The following is a 14,080-nucleotide window of genomic DNA, read 5'->3' on the forward strand; positions in this document are numbered from 1 at the left end:
CCACCCCTGTACGACACCCCTGAACATCAGTCCTACTACGCAAGCCCATGTCAAAGGCAGTCAGTCTGACTTCCCTGTTTACCTCAGCGTAGCAAACCGTTGCAGACACGCAGGGAAACCAAACGCTCCCAGATGTCTTGTTAAGCCGTCATTTGGTCACAGTCAGTACACAAAACGTCACCGAAAAACAAAGCCAAAGGCAAAACACCCAACTGTTGTGTGCACATTGCAACTGCCAGCACCTTAACATGCAGCTGATAAATAGATGGCTCCTTGAAAAGCCGGCAATCTCCATTACACCGCTATATATCCTTGACGACAAGTACAACAAATAGGAAACTAACAAACAGCAGATGTGTGTTGACTTTGTGACTGGCGGTGGCAAACAACGTGGGCCACAATGGCTGCTGACAGGATGAGATCATCATATCTGCACTGCATCCCCGCCAGGACGTGACCTGCCGGCCATTCTGAATCAGGCCAGGGCCATCTTGGTCTCTCCCAAATACACGATGTCATGTCTGTGCTTAAACAGATACACACACACACTGGTGCTCAGAGACACACGAAAACACACACACGCACACGGGCATGCATTAGCACAGGCATGGGCACAGGCAGGCACAGAAGCACGCACACAAGCACGCGCACTCACTCACACACACACACAAGGGTAAATGCCATGTAACTGTGCAGCTGATGCAACCTGTGGAACTGCACTTCAAAACAGTTTACCACAACATTTGCTGCTAGACCACCATCTTGCCGGTGTGTGGGAGAGAAATAAACCCAGCATCAGCAGCAGCAGCAGCATCATCATGATGGAGCAGTTAACACACCATTCATTACTCATCATGGCATCCCTGGCTGGTCAGCCTAATATGACTGGCCAAAACTCTTATGTTCACCCAGAGTTCATGACAGAAGGTCTACCCATGTTACTTTGGGACAGTCTCCGTTTTCTCTGAAGGTCAGATGCAGGTTACGAAGGTTCATCGTGCTGTGTGTTTTTCCTCAAGAGTTCCTCTCACAGGACCCTTGGTCAGGGTTTGTGTTGTGCACTGCTATTGTGGACTTTAACACACAAAAAGCTCATGTTTTCATGCGTCAAGCCTTTAGCACAAAGGCAGCGTGGGTTTGTCTCGACCACAAGCTCGACCCGATTGCTCATCCACACTCTGCGGTTTCACACTTCCGTCCGCAAAAACCAACAGGGGCAATTCCCTTTTGGAAAAGCTTGGGAATTTCTCTGGGACTTTCTTTCGTTCTTTCTTTCCTTCCTATCAGCCCTAGGCTTGGCATCTCAGCTCAGCAGCATTGGACTGGGGTCAGTGGGTTGGTTACAAGTGTTCGGGCATCGCCCCAAAGATAGCACAGGACAGGTATCAGTTACCAGGGTTTGTCCAAGCCGCCGTCCAAACTCATGCCTGAGGTTTAAAACCCTGGACTGTCTGGTGTCTTGCTTAAGGGGGATACAGGGTTGGCCAGACTTGGGGTGGGGGGGGGTGTTGGTTAGAGGTCAAACATGGTTGGGGGTGTTAACAGTGAGGAGATGGGCTCTCAAGACTGCAAAGTCAAGCCGGCAGAGTTGAGTTGAGCCAGACCAGTGAGCCCCTTTCCCTTCCCAGGAGAGGTCAGTGGCCGGGCTGATGGGGAAACTGGACACCTACCGGGGTAGCAGTGCACTGCATGACTCGCCGTGATGGAGGCTTTCCATCTGTGATTATTAGGTCTGAGGTTTGGAGCTGACCGTTATCAGCCGCTGTGAATCGTCAAACACTTACAGAGGCACAGATAAATCAAATCATCTCCCACTTAACTGTGATTGCCCAAAAACTGTAGACAAATGCAAAGTGCCAGAGGAGCCTCTCCTCTCCTCTCCTCTCCTCTCCTCTCCTCTCCTCTCCTCTCGGCAGCAGACACCTGACTACTCATCATGCTATTTTTTTTTCTCTCTCTCCGTCTACACAGAGCAGAGCAACATCGACGTAAGCCACATTCCAGCATTTCACAAATTGCTACACCTACGGCTGTCTAAACATGTGTGACATTTCTTCGCATTATTACAGTTCTCTAGAGAAAAGGGAGCAGGGAGAGAGAGAGCGCGAGAGGCAAGAACAGAAAAATGAGAGAGGCATAATAGCAGGATGCCACACACACAGGTGAGGACATAAATAAAGCGCAAAGTTTTATGTCACCCTCGGGTTACACAGTAAACACTGCCACTGTTATTAAAGTGAAGAAACTTTAGTTTACCAATTATGGGGATGAATGCAGACACACAGACATTCTTTTTGTTTCTGCGATTTGAATGCAAAGACACAACCAAGTCGAGAACAACAAGCCAACTGTCACACAACCCGCACACAAATGTACATCCTTAACCACACACCCACACGCGTACACACACACACACACACACACACACACACCTATCGCATACACACACACTGAAGTTTCACACCTTCTGCATTAACGTCTCAACGAAGCAAAGCCTGAGGTGTTGGGAGGCATCTGCTTTACCAAAGAACCTCAGCTCACAGTTTTTTTCTTTCTATCGCTGGGTCTAAGGTACCTTCAGCACACACAAGGGAAGGGAGGTGAAAAAAAATGGGTGAGGCCAACAACCAAACACAGGCCGTCTGGGCCCGGGGCCGATGCTAAGGCATCAGTGTGCAGAACACGCAGCCTAGCGCGGCTCGGAACTAAACCCACCCTGTCCCGACGCTGCTGAAACAGACACCCGAGTGTTTGAGGTGAAAAACGCTCTGCTCTGCATTGCACTGCACGCGGCCCACAGGGTGAGGTTGCTGCATGATTGTGTGTGTGTGTGTGTGTGTGTGTGTGTGTGTGTGTGTGTGTGTGTGTGTGTGTGTGTGTGTGTGTGTGTGTGTGTGTGTGTGTGTGTGTGTGTGTGTGTGTGTGTGTGTGTGTGTTGGGGGGGGGGGGGGGGTATTGTGTGTACGCCACCACAGTTCAGATACGCTCGGAAGGATTCTTGGCATTCTTTGTGCCGACCAGAGCCATCAGAACGGGGTTTTAAACTGCACATGACATCAAGCTAAGCTGAGGCTGGTGGTCGACCCTCGTTTGGTGGTGTGCAGTGCTGTACAGTGACCCACCCCAGCCAAGAGGGGGGCGACTGCTGCATGATGTGCTGCACATGGTGACATGGGGGAATGTGGAGATGAAGTAATGACTTAATGTATGTGTTTTATGTGGACTAATGTACAGTGCCCTCCATAATTATTGGCACCCCTGGTTGAGATGTGTTAAAAGCCTTAAAATAAATTCAGTGTTTATTGCAGAAGAATACTGTCACACTGAAAATTGTAGGAAAATGTAGCCTTCAACTCAAATGAATTGTAAGAAAATAAAAAAATCCCTGACTAAAAAATAATTATTTTTCATTAAATCACCTGTTCCACAATTATTGGCACCCTTAACAATTCCCAGGAAATAAATATAATTGAAGCATTTCTGTCATTTCTACAGTAGTTTACAAAGTTTACCAGAGTATGTAGGAACATTTAATTAGTAATTCATCACTTCCTGTTTCCCTGGGGTATAAATATGATGTGACACCGAGGCCATTTCTCTTATCCACTCTTAAACATGGGAAAGACAAAGGAACACAGCATACAAGTGAGGCAGATGTGCGTCGACCTTCACAGGTCAGGCAGAGGCTACAAGAAGATTGCCACTCAACTGCAGCTGCCCATATCCACTGTGAGAGGAATAATTAAGAAGTTCAAAACAACTGGAACAGTGGTAAACAAGCCTGGACGAGGACCCAAGTTTATTTTGCCACCACGCACAGTGAGGAGGATGGTAAGAGAAATCAAAAGATCTCCAAAGCTCACTGTTACAGAATTACACCAAATGGTAGCATCCTGGGGTCACAAAGTCTCCAAATCAACCATCAGGCGCTGTCTACACGCCAACAAGCTGTTTGGGAGGCATGCACGGAGAAAACCTTTCCTCACTCACAATCATAAACGCAAGCGTCTGGAGTTCGCCAAGCGGTATTGGGGCTTCAACTGAGACCGTGTGCGTTGGTCAGATGAGACCAAGATTGAGCTTTTTGGCAACAAACACTCTAAGTGGGTCTGGCGTACCACGAAAGATGCGCATGCTGAAAAGCACCTCATACCCACTGTGAAGTATGGGGGTGGGTCAGTGATGCTGTGGGGCTGTTTCGCTTCCAAAGGCCCTGGGAACCTTGTTAGGGTGCATGGCATCATGAATGCTTTGAAATACCAGGACATTTTAAATCAAAATCTGTTGCCCTCTGCCCGAAAGCTGAAGCTGGGTCGTCACTGGGTCTTTCAGCAAGACAATGACCCTAAACATATGGCCAAATCTACACAGAAATGGTTCACCAGACACAAAATCAAGCTCCTCCCATGGCCATCTCAGTCCCCTGACCTCAACCCCATTGAGAACCTGTGGGGTGAGCTGAAGAGGAGAGTACAGAGGAGAGGACCCAGGTCTCTGGATGATTTAGAGAGATTCTGCAAAGAGGAATGGCTGAAGATCCCTCTTTCTGTCTTTTCCCATCTTGTGAAACATTATAGGAGAAGATTAGGTGCTGTTTTGTTGGCAAAAGGGGGTTGTACAAAATATTAACACCAGGGGTGCTAATAATTGTGACACACATTATTTGATGTCAAATAATTATTTCTTTATGTGGGATTTTTTCCCCACTGAATAAATGCACTTGTATTGAAGGTTGGATTTTTCTCTTTTTTTCCATTAAGGTCCCATATTATTTAGAAAAAAAAAAAAAAAAATTGGAAGCTAAAAAACACATCTCAACCAGGGGTGCCAATAATTATGGAGGGCACTGTATGTGTGGTAAGATAGTTGGGTAAAAGGGGATGGTAGACGGGATGGTAAAAGTTTGGCTTGAATATGGAAGAGAAGAGTATGTGTATAGGCTACAGTGGATGTATGAGGATGTTTATGTGTATATGTACATTATGGCTATGTCTCAAATCACACACTTGTGTCAGTGCACTGACAGTCAGTGCACAGTGCACTGAGGTCTTTAGTGCATAGAGTCATGGAAAAAAGCACTATGCACTGCGCCCTCATTGGAAGTGATGGCTGAGCATGGCATTAGCTTGACAAAATATGAGTTGGCTGCTGTTTACAATGCACAGCGTCTGGTGCTTGTATTTCCATTTCCTTCACCCCAAAGGACAACAATCACACATACAATACTTTGATTGGCATGAAAAAGTTGGTGTCCCATCAACATTATTTACAGAATTAGGAGACTGTTGACCAAACTCTTCTACTGAACTGAATGCCACATTTCCTCCGTGTCATTGTCAACATGGCCGCCGTTTAGTGCATGCAGTGTCCATCATTCAAGCACTGCATTTTCCCGCCATTGCTAGGGGATCATCCTGGCATTTTCAGTGCACTGGCTCAACTGAAATTTTCAACGTGAGCGCCCTAGGCACTGAAAAACTGGGCCCGAAGTGCATAAGTGCGGCATTTGAGACACAGCCGGTGTCTACATGAGTGCACTTTGAACCACAAATGATATGACCAATGCTGATCTTGATGGAATTGACCTGTCTAATGTGAAAACAAATAGGGCATATCCCTATGCAATGGGACAATAAAGAATCTAATCTAATCTAATCCAATGTACTGACCCCTAATAAGTAGCCCAACATGAGCCTACTGTCCCCAACCGCATTGCTAAACCTCACCCGGGTCCCCTTGCTACTGGTCCCTGGCTGATGTCAGCTGATGCTTATAACTGCTCCACTCCATCCTGTACTCTGGTTGGTGCCAACGTGTTGACAGCGCTTGGCATTGACCGAGCGTGCAAAATGATTGTAAATCTTAAATTACACAACAGGTTGGTGTCTGGGGGGGTCTGAAAAATACATCCTGATCACAAGCATCACCGCCTAAGTGGGGTGAGACGACCTTTTCTTTATTGCCAGCTAGACTTTCCACAGGACACATAAAGAGGACAGCACATCCATGTTGTACTGCAGACTAACTTCCAGTAGAATGCCGTCATCTGAAACATTGCCAGTGCATCCAACACAACAGCAGAAGTATGAACCTATGAGCTGTGTCACTAGCACTCACATGTGGTCATCTCACAGACAAGCCTAGTGGCTTCACAGTGTGGTTGTGAAGCACCCTGTCCCCTGCCTCTCGGAATTTCTCCCTTCTCTCTGCACTAACCTTCACTCTCCCCTCCCCTTCCCTCCCCTCCTACTCCCCTCCCTACCCCACCTGACTGCTGAATTTACAGGAGGAGAGGCGCCTTTGGGCCAAAGGTTACACAGAGTTTAAGAGCCGAGCCATGAGCTGAGGAGCAGGAGTCTGGAACCCCGGCTGGCTGGCTGGCTGGCTGTACACTACAGCAAAGCTATTTATACAGTGTAACCCAACACACAAGGCTGGGCTGCCCGGGCCAGACCCAGAGACAGACAGACACACCACACCGCAGGCCAGCCAGGCTCCTTCCCTCCCAGGGCCAGGCAGGGCAGGCAAGGCAAGGCAAGGCTGCACACAGGAAGCTCCAGGTGGATGTGCTCCATCCGCCCCAGGCCTGGCCTGTATCGCATGGGGGTCAGGCAGCCTAGAGCCAGACCTTCCTGTTTTGCGCCACCACCATCCTCTCTGCAGGGAAGCAGCTGCCCCCTGGCAGTCAACACCAGCTGGGCTAACGGGGTGGGGGGTGGGGGTTGCACAGAGGAAAGGGACTGACACGGTGGGGGGGGGGGGGGGGGGGGGTGCATGGAGGAAAGGGACTGACAGGGTGGGGGGTGTTGGGGGTTGCACAGAGGAAAGGGAAAACGAGGAGGGGGGTCTCCCGTCCCCAACTCCAAAGAGGAAACGCAACTTTAGTCCTTCACCCGGTTAAGTCTTAGCTCTGGTCTGGGCAGACAGGGGGGTTTATGCGGTCCCTGAGGGCTTCCTCAGTCTGTGGCTCCAGTTCACACAATTGTCAATTGTGAGAGGAGAGAAAATAGAATGACCTATTTGTGGTGCAACTTCAGCTGCACCGCTGTAAAGAAGGGAGGTTGTTCCGATTGATTCTCCGATAAGGTTCAGATATGTAGGGTAAATGAATAAAGATAATAAACCTGCTACAGGAAGAGGAGGTGGCGGGGTGTTACACCTTCAGATAGTCACTTCTAATAAATAATGGCATGATAAAGTTCTACAGGGTGCCTGGTAGAAATGTGCTCCTCAAGAAGTTACCTCACAAAACCTCCCATTAATGGAATAATGTTTTTTTTTGTCATTTTGTCCCTCCTGACTTCCACTATCTTTCCAGAACCTCCAGGTCTTCTACATAGGCCTATGTGGTAGCAAGTTCTCAGCAGTGTTCAATTCCACACTTTTCATCAACAGCAAATTCATTCATTGCAAGACTAGAGTTGTCCCATAGGCCTACCACTGAGTGGACTAACAAGTAGATGATAATATGATTAGGGGATTGAGACCAAGCTGATGACAGTTATTTTCAGTTATGTTTTTGTTTGATGTACAAGGCCTGGGACAGGGAGGAGGCAGACCAGGGGAAATTTGTGCGCGCAAGGAGGACATCCCCAAATGTCTACTAGCAGCGGAGGAGAGCACTGGACAGAGGACGGGAGGGAGAGAAGTGGCAAATCTCGATAACTGATGGTCATTAAAGGGGGCGTGGCATTGGGGCCGCCGAGTGGGGAAAGTCACTGGAAATATCAATTTCATTGCAGTGTTCAGGTTTGGCGGGTGCTACAAGAGGAGTATTTCAACTCCGGTGTTTGAATATGTGAACAAAGCAAAACTGCAACGGCAACTTTTAAAAATCCAACAAATTAAGAATTTAAAACCACACAAACTAAGAAACAAAAAGCCAAATAATTACCTCCATCTCTGCAGAGGGATGCGCATAATTGAATTGAGACAACATGCACTGCAACAGTCCAAACACTATGGGGTGATTGATGGCATGTCTTTTAATTGGATTTAGGCAATCTATGCAAATGCACGGTCTCGCGCCAGCGGCAGCAGTATGACTTTGCCTTCAGATAGAAATGATTGATGTTGTATCTTTATGTTATGCAGGCCACTTGACATTCATTGTGTGGGCAACAAAGGTCTCGTTATCTTAAGATAGGTAAAGCCGTTAATAGGCCCTACTAGCCAATTCGGTGGGCTGGTGAGATGCGTATTCAACACTTGGTTACATACGGGTTCATTGCGAAGATTTGTCACCACTTGTTCTCCATTTCACCAAAGCAAAAGCAATGCACGGACAAGAAGTCGGAATGACACGTAAGAGGTTCCTTAATTCAAAGTCAACTATAAAATAGCCTACGTAGTGCAAGGATCTGTCTTGAGAGAAAATCTCGCCTTTTCCCATAAGTCATTGGCAAAAAAAGAGTCCGCCTTTCCATCTAAAAACTACCCACCGGGGGCTATAGCCTATATCCATCCATCAGTAGCCCTAAACTTCTTCAGTGCTACAACAGAAAGGCTTGTGCCTTAAGGCAAGAAAAGGGCATAATTGGGAAGCAATCGCAATCCGTGTCTCAATCATGTAAACCAATTACTTTAATTGCGGCTAAAATACAGTGATTTGACACGCTACCCAACGCTAACTAACTGGGGGAGGACACAGAACAGAAACTCCAGTCATTCCTGACAGCTGTCCCACTTTGTCAAATTTTGCCTTTTGTCCATTATCAAGTTTACAGCCAGGGCATAACGACATTTGAATGACCAGAGGACATGCTGTTTTAGCAATCACCCAGCATGGTAAAATGCAGGTTGGAAACAGGAGCAGGAGTCAAAACAAATGAATTTATCAGTAATGCCATCTGTGCATTTTTACAACATCGTTTAGGTGAGATCTATGTGGATTTGGGAGACCGCCTGTTTACCGTGCTGTGTGAGGAGACCTACAAAGGGCCATTCACCAAACTTACCGACTGGAGGAAAACAAGTGTGCGCACGTAGTCCCTCTCGGTGTTGAGAATTTCAGTTAGGACGCAAAGTCGCAACCTCAGTTGGCGGTCAGAGTCCCTGGGATTCTGAATCCCATTTTCTTGGGGGCTGTCCTCCTCTTCCATTCCTCTGCTATATCAAAGATGCGAATCCTCAAATGATACAGGAAGGATAATTTCCGACGGGCAAACTTTCAGTCACGCTGCCAAACTAATCCATCTCGTTTGGAGCTGGCTGCGCGCTGATGACTGGTGATGTCCTAAAGACCGTTTACTGCGCACTTCTTAGTCCCAAAGTCCAGATTAAAATATAAAAAGCATCACAATAGGACTATCTAGAAAACGGCGAGCACTTTGGCAGGCTCTCTGCATCAAAGTCGTTATCGGTCCTCGCGTTGACTTTCGTTTAAACAGCGTAGACAAGTTGATTTGGATGAGGTAACCTTGTGCCGAACGTAAAATCTCCCGGTCTGGCAAGGTGTTCACGAGAATGTTAGAGATAAAAGTGGTGTGTAAATTCTCCGGTGATGTAATCTGTATGGCAAGTTCCGTAGTGGTAAACAGGCAGTCAGAAAGTTGTGTGCTCTCGCTCTGGAGACAACACAGAACTGAAGCGTGTAGTCTCCGAAAAGCGGCGCTGGCACACAGTAGGGACCGTGTGCAAGTTACGCCCCTCACTAGTTTACGCATAACAAACGGAAAGAGCACATGTGGACACTTGGGTCCATTCGAATTATAGAAGTGACATACCACACATTTTTGGTCTTCATCGATATGGGATACAAGAGTGATATTTGTGTTTAAATATAGAATCCACTTGCTAAATATATCTGTAAGGTTAAAGCATGCCATGCCAGTTAAGTTACCCTCATTGCTTTCCTCTGTTACAAAATGTGTTTGTGGAAAGAAAATAGAAAGTCTACAAGTAAATGCAACAATGGCGATACAAAGCAACGTTGTGTTAAGTTGTATAGGCCTACATTGAGAATTGCGGTCTGCCTTCTGTTGTTAAACCACATGCCCTGAGGGCGTACGAGAAGAATAAGGGGATGACACCTAAGTGGTTCAAAATGGGTCAGAGGTTTCCTGCTCACTGTCAGTAAGATGCGCATGATTAGATTTGCCTCTCATCGCGCTCGTCTCGTGCGCGCTCTCTCTCGCTGCAAGAGAAGCAGCACGGCAAGTTCTTTTGATGATCGATCTCACATCCTGTTTACTCAGGTTGGGGGCACTCACTGCAGGCAGAGATGGTGGTACCACAAACCGTCTCTCCACTCCAGAGATCAGTGTCTCGCAGTGCTTAGTCGTTGGAGGGCATGCGTTTGCATTTTCCCCCACAATCACCAGAATTTTTTTTGTGCTGGTTGAGACAGCAGGGGATGTGTTATGTCGTGGACTGCCCTGCGACACCTGCTACAAATCTCACCATAAAGCAACAGATTAAAAAACACTGACGATCTCTTTTGCGTTTGCAATTCAAGAGACACCTGTTTCCAAACGAAATTGTGTGTGTCTGTGATGACAAACGCCAAAAACAATTTCTGCGCACAGCAGAATTTCTGACGTCTGTTCATCAGGAAGGTGTGGCTCGTAACTTATTCGTTGCACTTCAAAGTTCAACAACGCCCACTGGTGGTTGATAAGGTGAAGACATCATGAAGCAGGCCTAGGTTTTAGAAAAGATGTAGTTATTTTTTCTATAACAGTGACATTGAAGTGGTATGGATGAAAATGCCATGGATCTGTATAGTTGTATTTCATATCTAGAAACGATTCAGGCATGCAGTGACTCGTTAAAAAAACAATGCTTTTAATTCTCTGAAAGTATCTGTGGAATGCAAGGTCAGCCTGACTGTCCTAACTGTGATGTAACAATGTAGCTGGTTTGAACTGGAATATTATTGTGTTTGCCCATGTGAGTGAGCTGTCTTGAGAAACCATTTGAAAACTCTCTGGAGAATCTTTTCATGGCACCCTTTCATTCAACCTTCTGCAAAACCAACCCAGAGACTTGTGCCAACAGCACCTCAGGTGGAAGACTGCACATCTGGAAGTGGCCACTGTGGGTGGTGGTGGTGGTGGTACTCCTCTCTTGCCCTCTCTGCAATGCCTCAACAAGCACAGATGAAGAAGACATGAAAACACTGGAAAAGGAGTCTGACTCCTCAGTGGGCGTCAAACACAGCTCGCCTTGCAGCAGCACCTGCGGCCAGGGCATCCGCGTCCAAGAGGTATGCCCCTTGAATGGGGGTGACTGTTACGAGCGCAAGGTGAAGTGCTTAGAGACCTGGCAGTGTGGCATGAGAACCCTGATGGTGCCAGCCGGGGGGAGCGTGGAGCTTGACTGCCTCGGGGAGGTGATGAGCGCCATGGGCACCTTCTCCTTCATGATCTCCTGGCGCGTCGCACCGGGCATCGTGACCACGGACACGTCTCTCTTCGTGCGCCTGGTTGTGCCTCAGTTGGCACAGCTCACGCTGGACCCGGTGCAGGAGAAACATGCGGGCACCTACCGCTGTGACGTGCTGGACAAGAGCCACAGAACCGTCAAGCGCATCTTCTACGGCCTCAAGGTGCTGCCTCCGGAGCTGCTGCGGCTGGACTTCACCAGTGCTCTGGAGCAATGGGACAAGATCAAGGTGTTTAGCTATTTTTCAAATATCCTTTTATAACTCACTTCTATTATATTCTTAGTTTATAGCATTAGGCCTATACTATTCTACCTGTAGGCCCTACATAGTATTAGGCAACATGATCTCCAAAAATTCCGTGCTCCTGGACACGGATGTTAAGGACACAAAATCCGTGTCCAGGAGCACGGATTTTGCCAAAATTCCGTGCTCCTGGACACAGAATTATTTTCCGTGATGGACACACAGACGTGCTCTCTCTTTACTCCCACAGCTCTGTTTTACACAGTCTTGTTTTTTCTCAGGATTTTTCTAATTTCAAATATTTTTTCTCAAAAAAACATTTCTTACTGACAGATTAGGGTTAGGGATTGTTTTGGTCTGGGCACAGCTAGTTTTCTTTCATTAAATATGAATTTGATAGCCTAGCAACCAACTGGAAAAGGTATTTCTCAAAAATATGTCTTTAATGACAGGTTAAGGTTAGGGAATGTTTTGGTCAGGGCACAACTTAAATAACTATAGCATTATTTTGTTTAGAATTCGCATTTGATATGTATTTTCTAATGATAGAGTTAACACAGTGTTGTGGTAATAGCCTTTAGAAAGCACTTCCGTGTGCCCATCACGGAAAACAATTCCGTGTCCAGGAGCACGGAATTTTGGCAAAATTCGTGCCCCTGGACACGGATTTCGTGTCCTTAACATCCGTGTTCAGGAGCACAGAATTTTTGGAGATCAGGCTGTATTAGGTCTAGTCAGTCTTCTGTTGAGTTTGTAAGTCAGTCTATTAATTAATTAGTGTTTTTGGTTTACCAGTAAGTTGGTAAATAATCTGTAGCCTAAAAAAATCTAAGCACATGAAAGTCCATGTGCACAAGGCTTTAGTAGTAGGCCTAAAGGTGCAGCTTGAATATTCAAGAAAACACAGCACACTCATGTTTTCTGATTCTGAATATTCATTCGGGGCTATGTAAATAAATTGCCAGTGCTGCCGTTGTCAAGGTGCCAATTTCGAATGGGAGTGAGCCGTTGGATGAGGGCCAGCCGTCCAGCTCGGCGTTGTCCAGTAGCCATCTGAAAGGACCTCTGTTCATCAGCCTCACGGTCACACTGGCCACCGCAGCCCTGCTCCTGGTCCTCTACCTCTGGGACGTCCTCAGGAGACCACCAGGTGGGCATTCCTTCCAAGAACATGGTTAAAGGTGGGGTTGCAGGTTATGATGTCATGGTGGGGAGAACTCCCCCTGGGTTCTACTCTGAATAATTCAGAGACCATAGAACCTTACAGTAGAACCCAGGGGGAGTTCTCCCCACCATGACATCCAAACCTGCAACCCCACCTATAAGTGAAACACCTGGCTAAGGTAACATCTAGGAAGGAGCACTTATGGTAATATACATATAGCAAACCTGGTAAATAATAATAATAATAATACGTTTTATTTTAAGCGCCCTTCAAGATACCCAAGGTCACTTTACATTACAACAGAGAAATAACAGTAGAAATAGTAATAACAAAGCATCAGTGAATTTATACATCACAACTAAAAACAGGAGAATGATTAAAATATAAAATAAAAATAAAAATAGTTGTACAAGGAAGTGGAAGTGCATGTCAGTGATGTGAATGTGATGAACATGCTATAGTGAAGAGGTGTGTCTGGATTAAGCACCTGAATTTAAAAGCAAAGTGTAGAACATTGACGAATTGACAGCGGGAGTGCGTTTCATAGCTTGGGGCCAACAACAATGAATGCCCTGTCGCCCATGGTGCGCAGGTGTGTAGAGGGGGTGGTAAGGAGGAGTGTGTCAGTGGAGCGTAGTGTATGGGCGGGATTGTATGGGGTGAAGAGACTTGTAATGTAGGTGGGTGCAAGGTTGTGCTGGGCCTTGAAAGTCACCTTTTCCCGGGCCCGGCCAAAGCTGTCAGCAGCCCTGCCCACAGGCATCATTTTAGCTAGCAAAATGAGGGCTCCAGGCTATTCAATTAGATATTCACCACTACCTCAAGGTTTACTTAACCTGGTTTACTACTGAACTTGTATGTTCTTTGGAATAAAGTGCTCCTCCTCCTCCTTCTCCTCAGCAGGGGGATCCAGGCCAGTGCGGAGACGGGAGGAATATCTGCAGATGGAAAATCTTCACTGCAAAGTGAGAGACGAACAGATCAGTCTGGGGCCCCTTTCGATCGTCCAGCATTACCTAGCACACAATGGACTCGCAGACGCTATGGTCATTGCCGAAACACAAAAAGACACCCTACAAGAATCAGTTGTGTAAAATTTGCTACAGTAGCTACAGTATTTATTTGGTGGATATTTGGCATTTCTTGTGTCCTTGAACAGAGGGGATGGACAGATGATTTTTGGGGATATTTTCAGAAAATAAAAATCTAAGCCACATCCATGTGTGTTTGTGGCATGTGGTGCACCCTACATCTATGAGATATGTGGTACTGTCATCATCCTCTTC

The 14,080-nt window shown here is 46.7% G+C and overlaps 2 protein-coding genes across 3 annotated transcripts in view; one reads left to right on the forward strand and one right to left on the reverse strand.

Annotated features, from left to right (window-relative positions):
• The window catches only part of prex1 (phosphatidylinositol-3,4,5-trisphosphate-dependent Rac exchange factor 1), a 136,437-nt gene extending 126,843 nt beyond the window's left edge, over positions 1-9,594 (reverse strand). The window contains exon 1 of the mRNA XM_063209098.1: positions 8,958-9,594. Within this exon, the coding sequence (XP_063065168.1) occupies positions 8,958-9,101 (144 nt within the window). The 5' untranslated portion in view covers positions 9,102-9,594. The remainder of the gene's footprint in view (positions 1-8,957) is intronic.
• Positions 9,595-10,861: 1,267 nt separating this feature from the next.
• On the forward strand, positions 10,862-14,010 carry tmem81 (transmembrane protein 81). 2 transcript variants are annotated; one of them, XM_063209103.1, is made up of 3 exons: positions 10,862-11,614; positions 12,611-12,779; positions 13,698-14,010. In XM_063209103.1, the coding sequence occupies exons 1-3, from the start codon at positions 10,943-10,945 to the stop codon at positions 13,886-13,888; spliced, it is 1,032 nt and encodes a 343-aa protein (XP_063065173.1). In that variant the 5' UTR covers positions 10,862-10,942; the 3' UTR covers positions 13,889-14,010. The 2 variants fall into 2 exon arrangements, with proteins under 2 accessions (XP_063065173.1, XP_063065172.1); XM_063209102.1 differs by having other exon boundaries at positions 10,867-11,614; positions 13,695-14,010.
• The last annotated feature ends 70 nt before the right edge of the window (positions 14,011-14,080 follow it).

Source organism: Engraulis encrasicolus, chromosome 10, assembly GCF_034702125.1.
Source record: "Engraulis encrasicolus isolate BLACKSEA-1 chromosome 10, IST_EnEncr_1.0, whole genome shotgun sequence".
NCBI classification, from domain to species: Eukaryota; Metazoa; Chordata; class Actinopteri; order Clupeiformes; family Engraulidae; genus Engraulis; species Engraulis encrasicolus.

Coding starts and splice junctions, on each gene's coding strand:
- tmem81 (XM_063209102.1), top strand. CDS start 10,943: ATGGCACCCTTTCATTCAACCTTCTGCAAAACCAACCCAGAGACTTGT. Junction 11,615..12,610: donor AGCAATGGGACAAGATCAAG/GTGTTTAGCTAT, acceptor GCCGTTGTCAAG/GTGCCAATTTCGAATGGGAG. Junction 12,780..13,694: donor CGTCCTCAGGAGACCACCAG/GTGGGCATTCCT, acceptor CCTTCTCCTCAG/CAGGGGGATCCAGGCCAGTG.